At 43.4% G+C, this 25,996-nt stretch overlaps 3 protein-coding genes across 4 annotated transcripts; all 3 read right to left on the bottom strand.

Annotated features, from left to right (window-relative positions):
- Window positions 1–1,402: 1,402 nt before the first annotated feature.
- On the bottom strand, window positions 1,403–7,839 carry nqo1 (NAD(P)H dehydrogenase, quinone 1). Of its 2 annotated transcripts, XM_088371237.1 has the most exons (6): window positions 7,595–7,839; window positions 4,180–4,347; window positions 2,917–3,047; window positions 2,529–2,642; window positions 2,056–2,157; window positions 1,403–1,886 (listed from the first exon to the last, which is right to left on the bottom strand). In XM_088371237.1, exons 1-6 carry the CDS (start codon window positions 7,683–7,685, stop codon window positions 1,518–1,520), a joined length of 975 nt encoding a protein of 324 aa, XP_088227363.1. In that variant the 5' UTR covers window positions 7,686–7,839; the 3' UTR covers window positions 1,403–1,517. The 2 variants fall into 2 exon arrangements, with proteins under 2 accessions (XP_088227363.1, XP_088227365.1); XM_088371239.1 differs by lacking the exon at window positions 2,529–2,642.
- Window positions 7,840–8,066: 227 nt separating this feature from the next.
- On the bottom strand, window positions 8,067–15,112 carry LOC148400192 (uncharacterized). Its single transcript, XM_088371023.1, has 3 exons — window positions 15,102–15,112; window positions 11,462–15,017; window positions 8,067–11,367 (listed from the first exon to the last, which is right to left on the bottom strand). Exons 1-2 carry the CDS (start codon window positions 15,110–15,112, stop codon window positions 13,616–13,618), a joined length of 1,413 nt encoding a protein of 470 aa, XP_088227149.1. The 3' UTR covers window positions 8,067–11,367; window positions 11,462–13,615.
- A 771-nt stretch (window positions 15,113–15,883) lies between these two features.
- Window positions 15,884–19,829, bottom strand: LOC148400193 (beta-1,3-galactosyltransferase 1). Its single transcript, XM_088371236.1, has 2 exons — window positions 19,575–19,829; window positions 15,884–17,759 (listed from the first exon to the last, which is right to left on the bottom strand). Exons 1-2 carry the CDS (start codon window positions 19,607–19,609, stop codon window positions 16,568–16,570), a joined length of 1,227 nt encoding a protein of 408 aa, XP_088227362.1. The 5' UTR covers window positions 19,610–19,829; the 3' UTR covers window positions 15,884–16,567.
- Window positions 19,830–25,996: the final 6,167 nt, after the last annotated feature.

The following is a 25,996-nucleotide window of genomic DNA, read 5'->3' on the forward strand; positions in this document are numbered from 1 at the left end:
GAACTGCAGGTTCAGTAACCAATGACCACCAAGGCACATAATCCATAGTCTCTCGAGACTGACGGAAGCCAACAGATTAGGTAAATGTAAATTTCTCCGCTTTGTAGCCACACGCCCAATTCGTAAACAAACACAGTGTAGCTCAGCTTCTGGCAAGTGGATGTCAAGCTTAAATAGTTTAGTACAAGCGGCAGCATCTAAATAATACAGTATTTGTGTTTTTATGGCATATTAATTGGACTGTTAGTAATGTGTGGTGTAACACTTGTCTGCATCCTTCAAACCAGGGGTTTACATTTAGTTTGGTCCAAGGGACCACCATTATAACCAAGAAGCAACTCAGGGACCACTGCTTTGAAGGAATATTATTTTATTTTGCACCGAATGAGGATAGACATATAGAGGTAATTTATTTGCATCTGTATGTCTATTTTGGGAATCTCAGCTACCTTTGACATAATTTGGATGGGTAAATGATTCACAAAATTAGATGGAAATTAAATCAAGTCTAGGCGGCACACTGGTTGTTAGCACGTCCGCCTCATAGTTAGGAAGGTGCGTGTTTGATTCCACCTCCGGCCCTTCCTGTGTAGAGTTTGCGTGTTCTCCCTGAGCACGCATGGGTTTTCTCTGGGCACTCTGGTTTCCTCACATCCCCAAAACATGCTTGGTAGGCTGATTGAGCACTCCAAATTGCACCAAGGTGTGAGTGCGAGTGCGGATGGTTGTTCGTCTCTGCGTGCCCTGCGATTGGCTGACAACTGGTTCAGGGTAATCCCGGCCTACTGCCCGATGACTGCTGAGATAGAATCCAGTACACCCGCGATCCCCGTGGGGACAAGCAGTATAGAAAATGGATGGATAAATCAAGTCTAAATAATAAATCAATCCTATTTTGAAATGATTTTCCATTTCCAATTTCGCGGACCATCTGCAATACAGCCACGGACTACTACAGGGCCGTTGACCACCGGTTGACAATCCCTGCTACAAACTATTACTGTTGCACTTTCCTCAAAAGAAAAAAAAAAAATGCTGTTCCCTTTAAAATTAAGTCATTAATACTAAGTTAGTGTTTAAAAAATATGTTGTATTTGCATTTTATTTCTTTACCATACCAAATACAAATCATTGTGAAATTCAAACCAAGATATGAACTGATCCAGGATTTTTAGCGTACTGTTACTCCGCTCATAACTAAACATAATTAATTGTACCTTTACATTTATATTTGTGGTTTCATTCTTGAATGGCCTACCAAGTGCGCCATAGTTACCATGTGGCCAGTGATTAAAAAAAAGTGAAATATGCAATTTAAAAAAGCGTGAAACAACATTTCACATGAAACATTTCACAGACATACAAAATGTTCATAGAGCTGAGAAAAAAAAGTGAAAGCTGGTGATAATTGCATTTATTATGTTTATTCAAATGAAATATATTAAAAAGAAGTAAGTAGTTTCACTACAGTGATGGTTCGGCAAGTTGATTAGGGTGATTCTGTTTCTCTCGCACATTCACATTTTGTTAGAAGTTACAGCCATTTGTGTGCGAAGGCAGGTACTGACAAGCTCTTCATCTGTGAGCTGTGCTTTGGTTTGGTTGTCAGGTGGGAGTAATTTGCCAAGATGGTGTCCTGTGGTGATTCCATAGGCATTAGACTTTTGCTCCTCCTTCACCTTTGACTGAAGTAAGAACCCCTTTTCAAAGCTGAGATCAAACCATTCACATGGGGCAAAAGTCAGACACTTTTCAGCCAGCAGTCCTTTGAGACGCATACGCCACTCTTTTAGCATCGCCGTTCGATGCACAGCAAGGCAGTGAGCTGGACCCCAGAAAATCTGAGGAGCAAGGACCTGAAATCCACAAAAGTGCAGTGTGCCATTCTGGGGGGGAAATAAAACAAAAAGAGGTGAAGCAGAAACAGGAATCCCAGGGTGAGTGCGTATAACTATGCACTCCCTAAAAATTCCCCTAAAAACACAAAAAAATATAAAATTACTGTATTATGTTTGACATGCTGTGTGAGTAGCACTAACTGCAATTCATCCTCACCTGTAGAGGCCACAGTGTGACGTTAATGTCTCCATTTATGCCATCGGGGCGAAACATTGATTCTGTAGCTCCAGTTGTAAAAGATAACATTGCTTTCTTGTTCTTAGGGGAAACATCAAATCATGTTTATTGGCAGACAGTTGCGCTGATAGCAAGGACCAGATCTCTAAGAAACTCACTTAAATCATGAAAATGCATCTTCATCTTAATTTATTGAGTTTATCACAATAGGCTACGAAATGTGATTGTCGTAACGGATTTAAAGTTGATAACAGATGCTGTTATGTAATTATATTAAAAAAGACATTTGAAAAATCTCTATGTATTTCCACACTCACATACACACACGCACGTACACACACACACACGCACATGCACACACACACACGCACGCACGCACACACACGCACACACGTACGATTCTAAATTCACAATTCTATGTACAGTACTCTAGTAACTCCTCTGAGACACACCTTGAAAACACCATTGTTATACATCTTTTCCAGGGAGAAAGCAAAGCCCTGAGTTAGCACTCGGTCCATCCATCCTTTCATGATGGCAGGTACACTGAACCAGTATAAAGGGAACTGAAGAAAGACATTGCAATATCACTTTTCTTACCTTTTGCAAAATGCTCAAAGAAAAATTTTTTTAAAACACTTCGCAGGATGTTTTGTCAAAATATTACAAGATCAGTAGAATATTGCACTCATATGTTGTATAACAAAACCAAATTTTCTCGCCTGCATTAGCCTATTTAGGGGTTGGTCCTGTCTCTTGCCATTAAGAATGAAACAACCACAGATCCCCCGTGATAATAGTTGATCGAGTTGGTGAGAGTCATTTCAAGTGACCCCTGACCTGGAAGATGATGAGCTCAGCCGCTTCTACTTTGCGTTGTTCGGCCACGATGTCGTCACTTAGGCAACCTGCCCTGAAGGCGTGCATTGTCTCCTCTCCATATTGGAAAAGCTCTGAGTTCTTTAAATCACCTGCACAATAACATCATTGTCAATACTGTATTAAAGTGATAGGTTTTATTTGTTCTGGCTGCAATTACTTTGAATGTGTCGATAGTGTCAAGCAGCATTCATACCCCTTGAACTTGTTCCCAATTTTGATCTTTCTATCAAAAACGTGAATACTTTATATGTGATATTCCAAAACAAAATAGTCAAGCTCAACAAAAATGATTTATAGTTTTCAAAGTTCAAAGGAATATAAATTTGAAACGTGTGGTGTGCATTTGTACTCTGAGACCCCTAATTACAATTCACTGCAATCAATTGCCTTCCAAAGTCATATTAAAAGTAAATAGAGTCCACTTGTGTGCAATTTACTCTCTCTGTGAATACACTTGTTCTTTGAAGGCATCACCGGTTTCTTAGATGACACTGGTGAACAACAGCATCACGCCGACCAAGGGACTCATGGCACAGCGATAAAGTTGTGTAGTTTAAAGCATGGTTTGATTCCCCCAAAATATCTCGAGCTTTTAACATCTCAAGGAGAATCTCCAAAACATAAAGTATAAAGCCAGAACTACAATGGAATGGTTTAGAATCAAAGAATATGCACGTTAGAATGGTCCAGTCAAACTCCAGGCCTAAACCCCATTGAACTCATTGAACTTAAAACTTTCTTTTTTTGCAAATAACTGGCAAAAAATTCCCAGTATCAAGATGTACAAAGCTGGGAGAGACATCACCCAAAAAATTTGCAGCTGTAATGACAGCAAACGATGACCTTGCAAAGCATAAACAAATGCACACCACAGTTTTAAAATTTTGATATCCGTTCCACTAAACAATTACAGTGTGTATGCTAGGTTTGTGTTGGTTCATCACATAAAATTACAATAAGACGTTAAAAATTGTTGTTGTAAGGTGGCAAGATGTGGAAAGGGGTATGGCAAAGATTATCAAGCCACTCCTTGTGCCATCTTTCGGGTGCAAATGAAACAGGGCAGAGGCAGTAGGCTATCTCAACCTGTAAGAAGAACTTTGACTTTGAGGGTCATAATTTACATCTTGCTGCAGACTAAAATTAAATGAATTGCTGGACAAATTCTTACTTCTGCTCACTGACAGTTGTCACTCTGACATTCCATTGAAGAGAGCTCACCAATTATATCGCTCCTTGTGGCAGCAGCTTTGAAGTTCATGGCATAAAGGTCTGATACGATGACCCGGTAGCCTTGCTTTGATAGCTCCTTAGTAGTCTCATCCCGGACTGCTTCGTTGAATGAGCCCAAGCTCTGGTGGGCGTACACGATCAGTACCGTTTTCTGAGCTGTGACACACACACGAACACACAAGCATCCATCTTGGGTAGTGCTTTTTCTTTTCAGGTTACGGTAAACTGGACTTCACCCTGGATGTGGGCTGAACAATTAATAGAATTCAAATTGACACTGAAATGTAGTAGAATACACCCCCCCCCCTCCAAAAAACAACAACCTTTCCATCATTTCTGTTGGTCCTTAGGTTTATATTTTATCTCTTTATATTGTGTGTATCCAGATCAGGGGTCAGCAACCTTTTTGAGGCTGAGACTTGGGTACTGATTATTGCAAAATTTGATTCACACTTCTGAGATAATATATATTTGCTCAAGTTACCCTTTATTCTTGTTAGGCTTATTAATGATTAATGATTTCAATTCATATGACATTTTGTTTTAGAGATTTTTTTTGCACCTCTTTGGAGTCATCCAAACTGCACAGCTTTTCTTCACATGCAAATTTGATTGAAAATTTTGACACTGATGGCAAGTTACAATATAAATGGAATAAGTTCATCGAGGTTATGATTTGCATAACTGCACCATACTGAGGAGTTTTTAATCAGTATTTTGGCTGAAATACATGAAATGGTGAGTTTTTATGAACAAGTGCCAGTATCATATGCTGCCTTTCTTGGCGACTGCAAACTACAACAACAAAAATAAACTCTCTCTCAACTTGCAGGGCTTACTTGTGCAGTAAGTTTACAAAAGCAAAACCCCACAGATGCCCCATTTCCAAAGGATTAATTTGAGTTTGTTTTTGCGTTTGTTTTATCTCACAGGCGTCAGAATGAAGAAACATTCCTTTGTGGGCACAGCACATGATCGACATCTGAATATCATGCTGTACACCAAAGCTACATTTTTCTTACATGTTTTATTTACTAATTAAGACAAGCACATTGATTTGGGTTTTTGTATTTAAAAAGTATATGTTGTTAAAACATGGAAGCAAAATGTGTTCACCAGACATAGTATAACAATAAAATGCGCGACATTATTGCACAGTATCACCAGCCCACACAAACATGCCCAGTAATTCTGTTGAAACCATAACACGTGTAAACCAAAATTTATGTTGTGTCATACCAGTTTCATACTTTTAAAATGATCAGTTTCACTTAGTTGTACTAAGTTCATTTTGTTTTTACGTGTTAATCACTTCACTGGTTCTTTTATCTCAAACAAATTAATTTAGGTTGCATTACCTGACATGTTTCGGCTTGTACTTACCGTAATTGCCGGACTATAAGCCGCGACTTTTTTCCAAAATTTTGGACCCTGCGGCTTATAGTCAGGTGCGGCTTATATAAGATTTTTTTCGTGATTTTTGTGATGACTTGATCACTTTTACTTTTAACACTATTATATACAGTAAAAGCTACAAAACAAACTGACAAATAACTCGCTTTCAAATCAGACGAGTAAAAACTGGTCAAATATTTCTAAAAAAAGCTATTATTAAAAGTGAAGACAATTTGCAATTCTAGTAATGACACACGAATTTGATGCACAATTTGTCTTCGCGGGCCACATAGAATGATGTGGTGGGCCGTATCTGGCCCCCGGGCCTTGAGTTTGACACCTGTGCTCTAAACCCTTTCTCTTACTCTGCCATATCACTCAGAGATTACACAAAGCAGTGGCGCTGTTTGGACAATCTGCATTGTAATTGTACTAAGTTCATCTTGTTTTTCCTTTTTTTAATCACTTCACTGGTTTCTTTTAAATCAAACAAGTTGTTTGATAATAACTTGTTTGATATAAAAGAAACCAGTGAAGTAATCTGCATTGTATTAAAACCCAATCAATCAGCATTTAAATTCAATTCTTCTGACATTTTGCTCACCAAAAACAGGTTGTAATGAATGTAAACTTTTAATGCATTTTATTCAGAAGGTTACTTTGAACCTTAAACGGCGGCGCGGCGTACTTATGGATTTTTACGGCCTCCGGCCTCCAGGAGGCGCTCTAGCAAGAAGCAAGAACGAGACAGGCGAAGAAGAGATAATGCGCCGAAGAAGACGTGCTAATTTTTGTTTACATTTCGCGCATCACGCGATCAAGATGGACATTACTGAAAGGAAGCCTTTATACACAAACCGTCATCATGGGGGACAAAATAAATGCATATGATGCAGCTTTTAAGCCAAAGGCAGTCGATGTTGATGACATTATCTTGTGTCTACTCTGGAGCGTACTTATGGATTTTTACGGCCTCCGCTCTCCAGGGGGCGCTCTAGCAGGAAGCAAGAGTGAGACAGACGAAGAAGAGATAATGCGCCGAAGAAGACGTGATCGTCTCGCGCATCACGCACACACCCACGTTAACACAAAGACAGGAAGCTTTTATACATAAACCGTCATTATGGGGGATAAAATAAATGAATATGATGCCGCTTTTAATCTATACGTGTCGCTCGCTAGTTTAATATAATGTAGCACTTCGTGCATGAATAAGATTAGCATGAACAGAACCTCTTCACACTCGAAGAAATGCATAAAACCGACGACGAAAGAGACTGAGAAAGTGTGAGGCGAAGGATATCTAACGCCATTCCAATCGGACACTAAGGAGGAAGACTTGGTTTCAGTGCACAGGAGGAAGATGAAGACGGCTCTTTTTGTACTTTTACTGGTATGTTTTTTTTAACCAGCCCTGTTCGTGCTGTGCTACCGTGTTGCTGCTGTGTAACCGCCGCCATTACCGCCGCGTCTCAGTGACTTTGCTGTGTTAATTCCGTGTTGTTGTGGTATTACTGCCGCGTCGCAGGCAGTGTTTGGAAAGAAATGTTAAGGTATGTTATTAAAGCTTTAAAAAAAACTTTCTGTGTCCAGTCTTTCTTTGCTAATAACTCGCGTGCACACTTTCGCGTTGCTGCGGTACTACTGCTGCGTCACAGGCAATGTTTAGAAAGACATGTTCAAGTATGTTATTAAAACGTTAAAAAGGCTTTCTATGTACTGTCTTTCTTTGTAAAAAAAACTCGTGTGCAAGTGCGGCTTATAGTCCGGTGCGGCTTATGTAAGAAAAAAAATGAAATATCCCTGAATTTTAGCTAGTGCGGCTTATAATCCGGTGCGGCTTATAGTCCGGCAATTACGGTAAGCCGAAACATGTCAGGTAATGCAACTTAAATTAATTTGTTTGAGATAAAAGAACCAGTGAAGTGATCAGTTTCACTTATTTTCAACTTCAGTGTTTGGAAGAATGATATTGACGATTGCTCCAACAAAGGTAATAATGACTTACGCCCAAGCGCTTCTGCTTCAAAGACGTGATCGTCTTCTGCTGCTTGTTTCTGTTCATCCGCCAAATTCTTTTCCTCAGAGGCAACGTCCATGTTGTGTTTGCTGGATCAGTTTGTCCTGTGGGTCAGCTTCTTGTGCCTTTTATACACCCTCGAGCCCTCTTTGCGTGCCAAATGTGGTCAGATTGGAGATGAGGTGGAGCAAACGTACCCCAGACTTGGAGCCATGCACAAGCGCAAAGTACAACATTGCAAGACTGGTTTAGTTTTTTTTTCTTATTCTTAAGGGAGGAGGAAGCTAAAGTGTGTGTGCGTGCGTGTGTGTGTGTGTGTGTGTGTGTGTGTGTGTGTGTGTGTGTGTGTGTGTGTGTGTGTGTGTGTGTGTGTGCATGTGTGTGTGTGCGCAATTTAGTCTGGCTGTGGAGTCACTGGTGCAGGTAAATAAGATTGGTTTCAGTTGGCCTGGAAAAGAATGTATGGGACACTTTCAAGGGATTGATTATCCGACAGGCATCATGTGGGCTGAAAGACTTTAATCCGACTTAATTTTACTTTGTGTGAAGTAAAATTGAAGAAGGGTGTCCGTTTGCTAAAGCTGAAGTAATTCAGACAAGTCGCTTTCTATAATGTCACCGGTCTGCAGAAACTGGCAAACTACTTTGAGTTTGGCCATACTGCAGTTGTCACTGAAATGATCAATATTTTAAATTTCTGAGGATTTCATGTTACATTCCACACCAACAAACAAACTAAATCGATTCATGAAAATAGTATAGTTACTCTGTAGAACATTACGCAAATAAAGGATATGACCAACTAAAACAATACAGATAATACAAAAATACATATACATGAATATTTGAAAGCCTTTTTCGATGTTAACACATCACACTTTGGTAAATTTCAAGTAAATTACAGTTGTCATAATGGAATACAAACATTGAAATAATCTAAAAGTTATGTTTCTGATTTGTAAATTCGGTTTCAAGTAATGTGTGAACCTATGCCAATCATAGTGCAACAAACATTATTTTCTTATCATGTGGCTTTCTTAAGCTTGTTTATGAAATATCAAGAACAATGACAATAACCAAGTGGCATAAATGCTACTAATCATTTTTCAACATGATGTATTTTCCGTTTCTTCCGAAAACTGCTGTATTGCTGCCACTCATACAACGTTACTGGGTGTCAAGGTTCCTGCCTGTCAGACATTTGCCTTTAGCCTGGCAGCCTGGAATGTGGCAGGAATGTTACTTGGTCACATCTGCCATCTACTGATCAACCCTTGCTCACAATTCCCCCTCAGAAAGAAATGTATGGAATCCTACAGAGGATAATGGCATGATTGTAATTGATTATACATAATAAAATACAAAATGATCCTAAAAAAAGACCGTACAGCTTGGTAAAATACCAAGCTACTCTAAAAGAGCACAGATTTTACGCATTGAATTGGAAGAAAACACTTGTGTAATTAATCTGAAAAAGAAACCGTCACAGCAAAAAACAGACTGTAAAACTAAAACAGAGATGATGCCAAAACTGTACAACCCCAAAATTACTACTTGTTACAACTGTTTTTGTGTTTTCTGGTATCGGCGTACACATCTTGTGTGTTCCAAAACTGAGGTTGGGAGGGGACATCTTGTGCACATTCTTCTGTGACTAAACAGACCAACTACCACATACATATGGCCTTTTCATGATGGCCACTATCCAAACCTCCAATCCAGAAAACAACAACAGAGGCCTCCATTCACACAATTAGTAGAAAATATCGGGGCATTTCAATTCTTCTTGTCGGCAAAACAGTGATGCACCTTGGCGTCAGGATTCATTTTCGAACTCCCAGAAACGAAACGTTTCAAGCCACTTGCACAATATGAAAATACGGCATTTGTAATTTCCCACTGTTACATATGCCACTATGCAATGAGTGGGGAGTTGCTGATGGTGTAGCAGGGGTGTCAAACTCTTTTTTTTCGCGGGCCGCATTGTAGTCATAGGTTCTTTCGGAGGGCCATTATGACTTTCAACCCAAATAAATGTATGAGCACCGCATTATACACAGTAAAAGCTACAAAACAAACTGAGAAATAACGCATTTTCAAATCAGACGAGTAAAAACTGGTCAGATATATAAAAAAAGATATTAATTTGCAATTCCAGTAATGACACGAATTTGATGCACCATTTGTCTTCGTGGGCCACATAAAATGATGTGGCGGGCCGTATCTGGCCCCCGGGCCTGGAGTTTGACACATGTGCTGCAGGGGTCCACTTGCTTGTCTTGTGTGCCAACACTGAGTTCGATTCCCACGTATGACGGTGCGAATATTTGTGTGTGAGTGACGGTGTGAATGTGTGTGTAAATGACAAAAACATATAAATTAATGAGTGTTTTGCAGCAGTGTCATGACGTCAGTATGTTCTACGGCGCTTTTTTGAGCTTTTAACCACGTTAAAATGCTAACTCCTCACCTAAACTTTAACTTTAAACCAGGGATTGTCAACCGGTAGTCTGCGGCTAGCTAGTGGTCCGTGACGTTATTGCAGGTTGTCCGCGAAATTGGAAATGGAAAATAATTGTAACTTTTTAAAAATAAAATTGATTTATTGTTTAGACTTGATTCATTTTCCAGCTATTTTTGTGAATCATTTTCCCATCCAATTTATGTCAAATGTAGCTGAGATACTCAAAATAGACATACAGATTGTAAATAAATGGCCTGAATAGGTCTATGCATCTTCTGTGCAAAATAAAATAGTATTCTGCCAAAGCAGTTCTCCCCGAGTTGCTTCTTGATTATAATGGTGGTCCCTTGAACAAAACTACTAGTTGAAAACCCCTGCGTCAGGCCAAAAATTACCGATGTTGTCCACATGGCGACGCTATAATCAACGACAATGCACGTCCAAGTTTTCCACTGCAAGTCCAACTGAATACTATTACAACAATTTGCATTGAAATAGAATCAAATTGGATAATTATACTGTATATTGTTCTGATAGAGCATAAACTATATATTAAAGTGATATTCGCCCAAAGTCAGCTGGGATAAGCTCCAGACTGCGTCACTGATGACCACTGCAGACTTGAAATGGAAAGACGAGTAGACTGAGTTGTGTTTATTTTCATGTTTGTTTTTACAATACAGCCCTAATGATTATAATATTAGCTATGTTGTAAATTTTCCTATCTCCTTGGATGTGCTAAACATAAACTGAAAGCTGTCATAGTATGAAGTAACTTTAGATACAGTGGCAAAGACACAACACTGTCAATGCCGCGGTTGTAAACAACTAGGAGCCCTACACCATTCAAACAAATGTGTGCAAAGACAAGCTGAAACCAAACCGATACTGTGTTGCTTCATTGGTAGCTTGACTTAAACAACACTGCAGTGAATTTGGCTAACATTTGCATCAAGGCTCGATAGCGGTTAGCATGGTGAGAGTCAGTAAGCAAAGAATCTTATATTTCTAACATGTTTAATGTAATACCATGGTAACAATCGACCAATATCTAATGTAAGGTATGTATTTTATAAATCTGTGTGACTTAAGACTCCTGAAGTATTACAGCATATAAACATTTAAAATTAAGATATGTACCTTGTGTTTTCTTACATTACTCAGCATTAAAGAGTACCTTCGACAAAGTGTTCGAAACATTCTCCGCGGGCCTGGGGTTCTTCGGCAGGCTATTCCACAAACAGGGGCCGTACAACTGGAACGATGCTTTGCCGTGTGTGTGAGTGTGTGTCCTGACCTTTGGGATAAAAGGACCAATAATGAAAATTTCAGTTTTGTTCTGGTTGAGCTGGAGAAAGTTCTAAGCCATCCAGGATCAAAAAGCACACTACCGTGAGCATGAGCACCAGTACGAGCGGGTAGATCAGGAAAGACGGGAGGCTCAGGAGCACAAAAGGAGCATGACTGTTCACAACATTATGAATTGGCAGGGAGTGACAAGCGGGTGAAGGTTTAAATACACAATGTTAACAAAACTAACAGGTGACAGTGAATGGCTGATTGTGCGATTGTGCGACACAGAGGCAGGGAAGAGCAAGAGCGAATACTTTTTTAACATCTGTGTCAAACAAACAGAATATGACAATGGCGCGTATCACAATCAAATACAACATATTAACAATCGGTGTATCTGTGCATGTTATGACACAAATGACTGGGTGTCCGTATAGCAATTGCATTTATTGTCCCGAATAACACAAAACAACATAAGTAAAATAACAAAAACATATCTACACTGAGAAATTGTGTCAGCTGCTTCATTTGGGGTTCTTTTAATTTCGATTAATTTGCTTTGCACACCACCATTCTTCCAGTTGTAGTATTGGATCAGTAGAGGGAACAATTTTACTGCTCCATGGTTGCTGCCATCAGTGGACACGCCACAGTAGGGAATACCTTGAAGAAGGGGGGGGGTAGGGGTCTTTCCAAAAGGCCCATTTAAGCTATTTATCTATGACACTGCTGTTTCATAAGTCAAGGCCTGGGGGCCAGATACGGCCCACCATGTTACGTGACCCGAAGACAAATTGTGCATCAACTTCAATACTAAAGTTACAAATTGTCTTCACTTTTAAAACATACAGATATTGCTAGCAATTTTTGTTACCATTGATCTTTTAAAAATATTTGAACAGTTTTTACTAGTCTCCAGTTTCAAACTTAGTTATTCATCAGTTTGTTGACAGTCATAATGGCCCCCGGAAGGAAACTATGACTACGACGCGGCCCGCGACAAAAATAAGTTTGACACCCCTGCTCTAAATGTCACGACTCGTCCCCAATTGTGTCAAAGTCAAAGTCAAAGTCAAAGTCAGCTTTATTGTCAATTTCTCCACATGCCAAAGACACACAAAGAAACTGAAATTTCGTTCCCCCCTATCCCATGGTGACAAGACATGGCTCACAACAGACAAACAAGTAAACAAGTATAACAAAAGCGTGCTGAATAAATAATGAATAAATAACACAACAATAAATAAATAAATAAATAAATAAGAGGAGCAGAAAAAAAGGAGCAAGTGCGGGTGCAGCAGATATTCCCGAAAATAGCGCAACAGTGCCGCACGCTACGCAGAAGGGGGTAGCGAGTTCAGGGCCCTAACAGCCTGGAGAAAGAAGCTGTTGGCGAGTCTGGTGGTGCGGGAGCGCAGGCTCCTGTACCTCTTCCCAGAGGGCAGAAGGTCAAACAAAGAGTGAGCCGGGTGACTCACATCTCTGGCAATCGAGGTTGCCTTGCGGGCGAGATGGGAGGTGTAAATGTCCTTCAGGGAGGGGAGCGAAGCACCAATAATCTTACCAGCCGTATTCACTATGCGCCGCAAGGCCTTCAAGTTCTGTTCAGTGCAGTTACCACCCCAGACAGCGATGCAACTGGTGAGGACGCTCTCCATAGTGCCACGGTAGAATGTAGACAGGACTGCCTGAGGAGCACATGCACGCCTGAGCTTCCGCAGGAAGTACAGGCGGCGCTGAGCTTTCTTTGCCAGTGACGAGGTGTTTGCGGACCAGGAGAGGTCCTCACTGATGTGCACCCCCAGGAACTTGGTGCAGCTCACCCTCTCCACCACAGCACCGTCGGTGATCAGCGGCAGGTGTGTTGTGCGACCCTTCCGGAAGTCAACAATGATTTCCTTGGTCTTATTGACGTTCAGCGGGAGGTTGTTGTCCCTGCACCACGTGGTCAGAAGGTCAACTTCCGACCTGTACCGAGTCTCGTCGCCCTTCGTGATGAGACCCACCAGAGTCGTGTCGTCAGCAAACTTCACTATGCGGTTGTCGCTGTAGGTCGCAGTGCAGTCATGCGTCAGCAGGGTGAAGAGCAATGGACTGAGCACGCAGCCCTGGGGGGCCCCCGTGCTCAGCGTGATGCTGGCGGAGATTTTGTCGCCAACACGCACCACCTGAGGCCTCTGACAGAGGAAGTCCAGTATCCAGTTGCAGAGGGAGGTACTGAGGCCCAGCTCGTCGAGTTTGCGGATGAGTCGCTACGGCACAATGGTGTTGAAGGCAGAGCTGAAGTCCACAAACAGCAACCTCACATATGAGTCCTTTCTCTCCAGGTGGGTTAGGGCCGAGTGGAGGGCAGAGCAGATGGCATCCTCAGAGGACCGCTTGGCACGGTACGCAAACTGGAAAGGGTCAATGGCGGGGGGGAGAACGGACTTGATGTGCTCCATGACCAGCCGCTCAAAGCACTTCATGATGATGGGCGTCAGTGCCACAGGGCGGTAGTCATTGAAGCAGGACGGTGCAGGTTTCTTCGGCACAGGAACGATGGCGGCAGCCTTGAAACACGAGGGGACGATGGCCTGCTGCAAGGAAACGTTAAAGATGTCCGTGAAGACACCCGACAGCTCCCCAGCGCAGTCCTTCAGCGCTCGACCCAGGATGTTGTCAGGGCCCGCCGCCTTACGGGTGTCAATAGCGGCAAGCGCCCTCCTCACACCGTCGGCAGAGAGGCGCAGGGGCTGCTCGTGTGGGGGGGGAGTGGTCTTCAGCGGGCAAGTGCTGTTCTGGGCGTCGAAGCGAGCAAAGAAGCGGTTCAGATCGTTCAGCAGACGGACGTCGCCCTCACAGCTCCTCGGCGCGGGCTTGTAGTCCGTGATGGTCTGAATGCCCCGCCAAAGGCTACGTGCGTCCTTGCTGTCCTTGAAGTGGGTGGAGACCTTGCACGAGAACACCTTCCTCGCCTCTTTGATGCCTCGGGACAGGTCGGCCCTCGCTGTCCTCAAGCCAGCCTCATCCCCCGCTCTGAAAGCCTTGTCCCTGGCCTTCAACAGTCTGAGGACAGCCCCTGTCAGCCACGGCTTCCAGTTCGCGCGAGTGACGACGGATTTCGAGCAAGTCACATCATCGATGCACTTCGTGATGTAAGAGGTAACAGAGTCAGTATACTCCTCTATGTCCGTCCAATCGTTGTAGGTGGCTGCCTGCTTAAACAAGTCCCAGTCAGTGGTGTCGAAGCAGTCACGAAGCGCATCGGAGGCACCCTCAGGCCACACTCGAACCTGCCTCCGAACCGGCCTGGATGCCTTTACCAATTGTCTGTATGCGGGCAAAAGCAAAACGGTGAGATGGTCAGAAAGCCCCAGATGGGGGAGGGGGGTGGCTTTGAAAGCTCCCTTTTGCGCCGAGTAGACTAGGTCCAGGAAGCTGTCTCCACGTGTCGGAAAAGGAACATGCTGGTGAAGCCTCGGGAAAACAGACTTCAGGTTGGCATGATTGAAGTCTCCAGCGAAGATGGTGAAACCGTCAGGGTGCGCTGTTTGCTGTTCACTGACAGCCTGGTATAGTTCACCAAGCGCCGCGATCCTGTCTCCTTCGATGTTGGAAGGCGGGATGTATACCGCGACCAGCAGAATCGCGGTAAATTCCCTCGGCAGATGTCTGTATTGTCATAGTTTCTGTCCGTGTGTCTGTGTGCTCGCCCCTCCCCTCCTGTGTGCCCATGATCAGTGTGATCATTCTCACCTGCCTCTCATTACCTGTCGCATATTTAAATCCCGTAGGCGTGTCACAACCTTGTCGGATTATTTCTTGTCTCTTGTCGTTCCTGTGTTTCTGTTTTTACCTTGGTTGTTTTCTGTTTGCAGTCCTTGTCAGTCAGTCTGTCAGTCAGTCCGTTAAGTTATGTTAGTTTGCCGGTTCTGTTGGTCTTGTTCCCTTCAGCCTCCCATCCAACTACCTTTTCCCTCAATAAACCCTGGTCCAAGCTGCATTTGGTCACCCTGCTCCATTCTGATCCATGACACTAAATCATTTAAATTTATGTTCTCCTTTATTCTAATTCAGCAAAGTAATATAGATGATGTTCCCATTTTGTGCCAAGTGATAAATAGCTTTTCTTCATTGCTGCACTCCTCCCTCATAGCTGTTCATGGGATGCAAACAAACATGTCGAGTTGCACGTGCAAGAGGTTCCAACAGATAACAGAACTGCTTGTCTGCTGAAAAACATAAAGATAAAAAAACAAAAACTATTCCTGACCAATATACGTATTCATTTGTGATTTTTTTCCCCCCATCTTGGCGATGATGATCATGTTCAGCATGTAAACAGTCAACATAGTTACCTGCCTGCTACTCAGTGATTGTTAGCAAAGCAATGGCAGTTATGAGGTTTCTTGCCTGATTTACAGACATGCCGGTTCATCAAGTTAAAGACGAGTTGAAGCACATTTTTAAAATTCACAAAAGGAAACTGCTTTGTTCGATGTCATGAGGACTGTGGTTGTCGTAGTGAAAGTCAGAGGTGTTTAATAAAACGTCCTTTATTCTTTGCTGCACTTACATGTAGTCACACTACAGGAATGTATTTTCATTATCTACATTGGAGTGACTTTTGTACATTTCCACACAAAGTTAGCAGTACGTTTTTGTCATAGAAAGTGCATATTTGGCAAATTTCTTCACAAAATGTTGTGATGAACACTTTTAGACTGTCAACACATAAAGTAGTCAGGACATTATTTTCTAGGATAAATTTATCACTAACTCAGTCGATGAGGACACACATGCCAATAACTATTTGCTGCACTACACTAGGGACCAGACTCATCCAAAAAAATGAGATATTAATAGGACTGGCAAAACCAAGGCCATTCCATATCTGACCAGCAAATGCAGCATATTCATGACAGAATTATCAAATGTTAGTGAATTGGCGGGTGTGAAGAGAGGGAAGGTGGATGCAATGTAAAAGGTTAATTAGTTTGCCGTATTTGGAGTGACAGCAATGAAATTTAAACGGCAATAGTACAATACAATTAGTGCAGTGTGGTAAATATCTCTCTTGGAAAGATAATTGAGGTGATACAGATAATAAATACCGATTCCTCTTTAACGTGCGCAATGTAACACATGTTGAGCAAACAGAGGTAAAAACAAAAAACACGTCCCACTCTGGAATGTAATCGTTTAAGTCATACTTCATCATATCAGCAGGCCTTCCCTGCTTGTTGTAAATCTTTCCAAATCCACTTGAGATCAATATGTTCATCTAAGGTGATGGCGATAAGTCTGGAATAAACACAAGGATCATATGGCACGGGAGAGAACTGGAAGTATTGCCAATCTGGAGGGTCTGTGGGAGAAATGCCCAGGTATTCCATGCAAAATCCTAAGTGCACGTCTTCAAGGTAAATGGATTTCACATATCTGGAAGCTTCCACAAGCTTTTTAGGCAGGTCCATAGAAAGAACATAACCTAGGCCAAGAACATAAAGTGGGTACGTTGCTTTTGGGTAAAGATCCACTGGGACATACCACTTGGAAGTGGGATTTCGCAGAACCTCTGCTTCTTTGGCTACATGTCCAGTCATGTAGCTTGTTTTTGGTGCATTTAACAACATGGAAATGAGATTTGGCACATTGAGGTACACGTCAGAATCAATCTTCATGGCGTAAGGGGCACCGGAGCAGTAGGAGTTAAGCCACTCGAGCATCACCATGGTTTTGATGGTCAGATTATTGTAGGAGTCGAGGAAATCGCTCTGGATCAGGTCTCCATGTTCCTTGCTCTCTTGCTGCAACTCTTCTTCAAGTTGTTTGACAGGCTCCCCGGTATGCAGCCCCAGCAGAAAGAAAACATTGACCACCTTCCCCAACACCACACTTTCCCTTCCCCAGGTGCTGCGGATAACGTCTCGATGACGTCTGTTGTGGGGCGCCACGGGAACCATCAGTGTCACAAATGGTTTCTGCTCTGCACATTTGTTTGGCTCGTTTATAATAAAGTGATACTCAGAAGGGTAAGCTACGACGTATTGGATTTGGCCTTCAGCCAGCGGTTGGTTTTCTGCAACCTGCTGAATTGCAAACTGACTTCCTTCACTTGATAGTCCAGTTTTGACGCCTTCTCTCTGAGTTGCCCAAACTGCGGCAAATGGAGAAACTTTCCAATCAACTCCTATGACAGAAATGTTGCCACTGCGTAGACCTTCCAGCCCAGTCCACCATTTTCCTGCATTATATTGCATCCACCAATGAGGTCCCCAGTCACTTGCACTGTCCTTTATGTTTACACTGTAATAAAACAAAACTATTGCCAGAGCCAATATGAAGAGAAGGCAGTGAGGTCGTGCAGTACAGCAACATCGCCTGTGTTGCCTGCCATCCAGCATTCCCTGCCTGATGGATGAGAGAGACAAATATTAAAAAACCCAAGTATTTTACACTCTCTATTGTAGTGCCATTATGAATTGACAGCAACTTCTAATGGCGAGCGTGAACGGATCAGAATCTGTCGTTTTTGTAGCATTTACTTGACCCCATCAGAGATTCTTGCGCTTCGCCAATGATAGACTTTGTACAGTAATTGCTTCACTCCATGACGTAGCCGTGTACAGTATCTTATCGTCTACGTAAACATTAACTCTGGATTATAATAATGAGCAGGGAGAGCAAAAGTGACACATTACCATTAGGTCACACATTTGAATAATTTCCAGCAATGATGAGGTACTGTCCAAGTGTCCAAAGCCACATACGACCACTCAGGTAATAATCAAACCATCTTAGCACAGTGCTACTTTAGCCCCCATGTGAAGCAGAACAAAACATCTTGTAATACAAAACTTGTAATATGTAATTTTTAACTGTCGTGTCCTTGTCAGAAGCCAGATTGATGGGATTTCAAATTATTTGCACATTTTGAAATGTTGCTCATTTATGAAAGAATTTAGCTAAGACAGATTATCTGGGTAACTTATTAGTTTGAGAGCACTTAAAAATGGGAGGGCAAATGTGTAGATCGAGATAACAGATGGAGGAGAGAGGGCCACAGATTTTAACAATGTGAGAACACCAATTCTTGCATTTTATAATAGAATACATTTCAATCCCGCTTCCTGCTAATGTAGCACTATTAAAAATGTATGACAAAGAAGGAGTCAGCAGCAAGGTTCAGTTCAGTCACATGTTGAACTGGACTCCGTTGCTTCAGCTGTAAGTCAATAATCAATCTCAAAAGCTCTGAGGCATATCAGTATCTTCACACCAATCAAGATGGTCACATTGATCATGTTTTATTAAAAGAGGTTGGACACAGTCTTATTTAGCTTAAAAGCTTCGTAGAAGCCACCTAAATCTACCTATCTTCCTCCTGTACTGTACGCATAATTTAAATAAGTTTTACGTCACAATAAAATTGCAATTCTGAAATTGCAGCAACTATCCACTATACTACAGAGTTGGAAAAAACCAAAAGGCCAGGAAGAACAGAGAAATAACATTAATCGTTGAGGAGTGTTATAATGACGGCGGTGGGAGTTTTAGTGCTGGCAGCTCTTGCACCTTATTGAAATATCATATGTTGTTATATATTCTTTTTCACTTAGCCGGTGAAACTATCTGTGGCACACAATTTCATTTGATGATCAATAAATACTGCATAGTAAATGTATTACAGTGTAATCTTGTTATTTAGCCTTATCTACTTGTAGTAATAATTTTATAAAATTGCTCATTGTCCTCAACGGTAAACAGTAATTTACGCTCTGTACGCATAATTTTCCTTGCTGTAGTAAATATGAGGTAAAAAATCTTTAAAACCTAGCAAAGGAACTTTGGGCCGAATTTGGATTTGCTATTGGTAGGCGTTAAGAGACAATTGTGATATTTTACGTCTGATGCAACCACCTACACGCACCAATCGAAAATGAATGAAAACAAAAAAATCTACATTCTGGTCATTCGGACTGACTAGCCTGTCTTTTTTTTTTTGCTATATAATCAGTGATCACTGATATGACTGAACATATGTGTCATTTAGATTACAACATCATTATTTTTGTCTTATTTATCTTCTGACATTACACATTACACCAAACTTGTACTCTTCTACATCCTGTCTTTTTTTTAAAAATATACTGTCTATATTTTTCCGTGTTCATAATTCCACAAAAGGACAACGGACAACATTTCACTGATAATGTGTATACATACCTTTTTCCACAAGTGGTCGAGTCAATCTCTATCATTTTTATCCTCTCCTCACAATGAAGGTGTGTCTATATCCATTCCAAAAGGGAAGCTGAACAAATCTCCGCTGAAAGATAAAAATGAAAAATGGAATGGTGTCAAACACGTGGACAGGTCTTTCAGCAAGGCTGCTGACAGTGAATCATGCAGGGTGTAATCACCAAGCATTGTAAAATGAAAGCATTCCTTCTGTCCGCGTGACTCACTAACTTCCACAGGTTTTTGTTAACCTGGTGAAGCCACACCTTTGTTTGCTCCACCCTTTCTTGCTGCATTGCCATCGTCTCTTCTCGGGGGGAAAAAAAGTCCACTCTGCGGTTAAACTGTTACTTTGTTAGAGCATGAGCAACACCCGAAACCACGGCTTGTTGGCTTATTACAAACTATTAATTGAATTGGGCTCTTTTGGACTATGATTTCTTATTTTTAGTTTGGCGGAGGCGGGGACGGACGTGATGATCATATTATAATTATGGACAGACTGACGATGACGCAAGGGTGCCCAAGTGACTGTTAGTCAGTATTCTCACGCAGGAACAATGTGGACTAACTAGACAGTATTTAGAGACTTGTTCATGTTAGAAAAAGACAACAATTCAGCCCAGAAGTCACAAAAACACAAATACATTTTGCTGTATCATCTATTGTTTTCAAAAATAAAACAAATAGAAGGGCAAAACACTTTCTGTGACTTTTGTAGGATGCTCAAGTTAAAGTAGATGTGCTGCTGAAGACAGGTGGAAAGACATCTTCTTAACTTCTTAATTTCTTTCATGATTTAAATTCTTATTTTTAAGGGTAGAATCAAATTTCGTTAATGCACTCTAATCAGGAAACGGTTTAAAGGTGATAGTAAACTATATGTAGATTTTCCCCTTGTGCTGCTCTGATACTCCTCCACACTTTGTATATGAGATAAGCTGAATAGTAAATGTACTTTAAACCCAAAAAGGGTTACGTGTACTAAAATAACGCACCTGCGGCGTGCGTCTATTTACTTTCAGGAGTGGAGTTCTGTTTATCACCATATCTGCAACACACTGACTCAATTCTATTTGCACAATGTGTTACTGATGCTAGTCTTTCTTTTTTATTGGGGTGTTTTCATTTGCAAAGTAATAAAATTCGTATTCCTCTGCCTGACTTCTACGTCATTTATCTGCTCTCTCATGCTCAGCCAGCTCCTACACTAAATATTAGTTATCCCTCTGGTTCTGGTTTCTCATCTAGCACACCAAGGAACATTAAGACATTGCTTCAACTGGCCATTCACATTTCATTTTTTACTCTGTTAAACAGAATGAATCTTTTGTCATTTGTTTTGATTAGTGTTTGCCAGTTAGTATGTGTCAGGGCGGCACGGTGGGGCACTGGTTAGCACATCCGTCTCACAGTTTAGGGGTACAGGGGTTCGATTCTGGCCTTCTTGTGTGGGATTTGCATGCTCTTCCGATGTCTGTGTGGGTTTCCTCTGGATACTCTGGTTTCCTCCCACATTCCAAAAACATGCAAGGTAGACCGATTGACCGCTCCAAATTGTCTGTAGGTGTGATTGTGAGTATGGATGGTTGTTTGTCTATACATATGTGCTCTGTGATTGGCTGTCAACCAGTTCAGGGTGTACCCCGCCTAACGTCTTGAGACAGCAAGGGGAGGCTATAGCACATCGGCAAACCTCATGAGGATGAGCGGTTCATAAAATGGAGGGATGGATGGTTTTGCTGAACACCTTATCTGTTTTATGGCAGCAATTTTGGTGTTAAATATTTTGGTATATGATATGCTTACCCCTCCGTGAGTCGTCACCTTATCGTGGTGGAGGGGTTTGCGTGTCCCAATGATCCTAGGAGCCATGCTGTCTGGGGCTTTATGCCCCTGCTAGGGTCACCCATGGCAAAAGGGTCCTAGGTGAGGGGCCAGACAAAGCACGGCTCAAAGAGCCCCTTATGAAGAAAAACATATATGGACTTAGATTTCCCTCGCCCGGACGCGGGTCACCGGGGCCCCCCTCTGGAGCCAGGCCTGGAGGTGGGGCTCGAAGGCGAGCGTCTGGTGGCCGGGCCTTTCCCCATGGGGCCCGGCCGGGCACAACCCGAAAAGGAAACGTGGGTCCCCCTTTCTATGGGCTCACCACCTGTGGGAGGGGCCAAAGGGGTGAGGTGCATTGTGAGCTGGGCGGCGGCCAAAGGCAGGGACCTTGGCGGTCCGATCCCCGGCTGCAGAAGCTGGCTCTTGGGACATGGAATGTCACCTCTCTGGCTGGAAAGGAGCCCGAACTGGTGTGTGAGGCAGAAAAGTTCCGACTAGATATAGTTGGGGTCCCTGAAGGAAGTGCTGGAGAGCGCTCCTTCTGGGGACTCCATTGTTCTACTGGGTGACTTCAATGCTCACGTGGGCAATGACAGTGAGACCTGAAAGGGCGTGATTGGGAGGAACGCCCCCCCCCGATCTGAACCCGAGCGGTGTTCTATTATTGGACTTCTGTGCTCGACACGGATTTTCTATAATGAACACCATGTTCAAACATAAGGGTGTCCATGTGTGCAGTTAGCACCAGGACACCCGAGGCCGCAGTTCGATGATCGACTGTAGTCGTGTCATCGGATTTGCGGCCGCATGTTTTGGACACTCGAGCGAAGAGAGGGGCGGAGCTGTCAACTGATCACCACCTGGTGGTGGGTTGGTTCCGATAGTGGGGGAAGATGCTGGTCCGACCTGGCAGACCCAAACGCTCTGTGAGGGTCTGCTGGGAACGTCTGGCTGAATCCCCTGTCAGGAAGAGCTTCAACTCCCACCTCCGGCAGAGCTTTTCCCACGTCCCGGGGGAGGCGGGAGACATTGAGTCCGAGTGGATCATGTTCCGCGCCTCCATTGTTGAGGCGGCCGACCGGAGCTGTGGCCGCTTGGTCGTTGGTGCCTGTCGTGGCGGCAATCCCCGAACCCGCTGGTGGACACCGGCGGTAAGGGATGCCGTCAAGCTGACGAAAGAGTCCTATCGGGACGTTTTGGCCTGCGGGACTCCGGAGGCAGCTCCCAGGTACCGGATGGCCAAGCGGTACGCGGCTTCGGCGGTTGCTGAAAAACCCGGGTGTGGGAGGAGTTTGGCGAGGCCATGGAGAATGACTTCCGGACGGCTTCGAGGAAATTCTGGTCCACCATCCGGCGTCTCGGGAGGGGGAAGCAGTGGAACGTCAACTCTGTTTACAGTGGGGATGACGTGCTGCTGACCTCGACTCGGGACGTCGTGAGTCGGTGGGGAGAATACTTCGAAGAGAATACTCCTCAATTCCACCTACACGCCTTCCATTGTGGAAGCAGGGCCTGGGGACTCTGAGGCGGACTCTTCGAACTCCGGGGTCGAAGTCACTGAGGTAGTTAAAAAACTCCTCGGTGGCAAGGCCCCGGGGGTGGATGACATCCGCCCGGAGTTCTTAAGGGCTCTGGATGTTGTGGCACTGTCATGGCTGACACGCCTCTACAACATTGCATGGACATCGGGGACAGTACCTCTGGATTAGCGGACTGGGGTGGTGGTTCCCCTCTTTAAGAAGGGGAACCGAAGGGTGTGTTCCAATTACAGGGAAATCACACTCCTCAGCCTCCCTGGTAAGGTCTATTCAGGGGTGCTGGAGAGGAGGGTCCATCGGGAGGTCGAGCCTCAGATCCAGGAGGAGCAGTGTGGCTTTCGTCCTGGCCGTGGAACAGTGGACCAGCTCTACACCCTCAGCAGGATCCTTGAGGGTGCATAGGAGTTCGCCCAACCAGTCCACATGTGTTTTGTGGACTTGGAGAAGGCGTTTGACTGTGTCCCTCGGGAGGTTCTGTGGAGGGTGCTTCGGGAGTACGGGGTGCCGAACCAACTGATAAGGGCAGTTTGGTCCCGATGCCTGAGGTGGGTCTGCATTTCCGATAGTAAGTCGGATTCGTTCCCAGTGAGGGTTGGACTCCGCCAAGGCTGCCCTTTGTCACCGATTCTGTTCATAATTTTTATGGACAGAATTTCTAGGCGCAGCCGAGGCGTTGAAGGGGTCCGGTTTGGGTACCTCAACATTGCGTCTCTGCTTTTTACAGACGACGTGGTGCTGTTGGCTTCTTCAGGCCGTGATCTCCAGCTCTCACTGGAGCGGTTCGCAGCCGAGTGTGAAGCGGTCGGGATGAGGGTCAGCACCTCCAAATCCGAGTCCATGGTCCTCGATCGGAAAAGGGTGGAGTGCCCTCTCTGGATCGGGGACGAGATCCTGCCCCAAGTGGAGGAGTTTAAGTATCTTGGGGTCTTGTTCACGAGTGAGGGGAGGATGGAGCGCGAGATCAACAGGCGGATCGGTGCAGCGTCGGCAGTAATGCGGACTCTGTACCGGTCCGTCGTGGTAAAGAGAGAGCTGAACCAAGTTTTCGCCGCAGGATGTCCGGGCTCTCCCTTAGAGATAGAGTGAGGCGCTCGGTCATCCGGGAGAGACTCGGAGTAGAGTCGCTACTCCTCCACGTAGAGAGGAGCCAGATGAGGTGGCTCGGGCATTTTCATCAGGATGCCTCCTGGACGCCTCCCTGGGGAGGTGTTCCGGGCATGTCCCACCGGTATGAGACCCCGGGGACGACCCAGGACGCGCTAGAGAGACTATGTCTCTTAGCTGACCTGGGAACGCCTTGGGATCCCCCGGGATGAGCTGGATGAAGTGGCTGGGGAGAGGGAAGTCTGGGAGTCCCCCCTGAGGCTGCTACCCCCGCGACCCGACCCCGGATAAGCGGAAGAAGATGGATGGATGGATGGATGGATGGATGGATGGATGGATGGATGGATGGATGGATGGATGGATGGATGGATGGATGGATGGATGGATGGATGGATGATATGCTTAGTAGCTTATCTTGGGCCCTGACTATGTTTATTAAAATAAAATAAAAAGTAATAATAAAATGTAATAAAATAACAAACAAAAAATCTTCCAAAGGGGAAGTGCATCATGACTCATGGTCGGATGGTACGTTTGCCTGACTTGTGTTTCCGCAGTGTGGGTTCAGTTCCCACTCAATGAAGCTTTGAATGAGAGTGAATTATTGATGTTGCGATATGTGCCTTGTGGCACCAGTCCAACCTGTCCAGGGTATAGCCAGGAGAGGCTTGAAGCTCACCCATAACCCTGAAGTGGTCAAAAAAATGGATGGAAATACTTTACATGTTCAAAAGGACTAAACAAATAATAAAAAGGTATTGCCTGCTTATTGGTCATGATGGCAAACAGGAACAGAAAGTCGTTCAACTCAGGAATGGGGAACCTACTGTCATGAGCTGTGTTTTGATTAGTTTTAGATTTGTTTCATGTTTTGACAGTTTTATCCCGTGTCCCATAACTATGCCTTATCCTGCTTGTTAGTTTATCATTTCTAGCTGTTCTCATCCGCCCCGTTTCTTGTTTCAACTAATTAGCTACTCCCAGCCACTCGTGTCGTGCCTTGATATGCTGTGGTTGTTTCAGTCGTCGTTGTTGTGTTCCCATGTCATGACAAGTTTTCCCTGTACTTTGTAGTATTGTTTTGTTTCCACGAGATTCTTCTTTGCTTTGTAATTTGATTTTGTTACTTCACTGGTTCTATTCTTCCAAGTACATTGCTTTCTTTGTTTTCCCCCCAAAATTATTTTGAGACCTGTCTTGCTTTCCCTCCCAGCTTTGCTTTATTTGGGTTCACCACATTGTGCTACAAACTATGCAAACTCATTTACCTTTTTTCGTGACAAAATTAACCTTGGGATTTATTTGGACAGCAAATGCAGCATGCGAGAGTGACATTACCTGTCCTTAAAAGAGTATTAGTTGTCAAGAGGCTGGAGGTTGATGCAAAACAATTAGCTAGCAATGCAAAAGGCAAACGGAAAATATTTCTGCCCGTTGATATATCCCAGAGACTCTCAGTTGCCCCCCCCCCCCCCAACAACCACCAGATTTCATGGCCTTTATCTTAGTTCCCAAAAATGCAACTCCTTAGTTAACCTTCACATTCTGTTAGCTTTCTGCTAAAATCTGTGGTGTTAGCGGGTCATTTTGGACCCGTGTATTAAATCAGCCATAAAATACCCTAAAAACAATCTTTTATCATCCAATGTTTTTCTTAACTCTTTTTTAGCTGGTTGGGCTCCCTTATCCATGAAAAGATTGGTTTTAATATTTTTTGTGGCCCCCTGGGCCTTTGTTTTAACAGCATACCCCTCATTTTCAATGTCTAAAAAGTGGTCAAATGAACCTTAAGAGAAGAAGGCAACAAAATAATCAGTTGTTCTGTTACCTGAGTGTAACTGAGATATATGAAAATACATTTCTTAAATGTTCAACAAAAAAAAGATTTTCATTTTAATATTATCAAATATAGTAACATCTATGGTGTTTCGGGTC

This window comes from Syngnathus floridae, chromosome 3 (assembly GCF_059516105.1).
Source record: "Syngnathus floridae isolate MCC-2025c chromosome 3, RoL_Sflo_1.0, whole genome shotgun sequence".
Lineage (NCBI taxonomy): Eukaryota > Metazoa > Chordata > Actinopteri > Syngnathiformes > Syngnathidae > Syngnathus > Syngnathus floridae.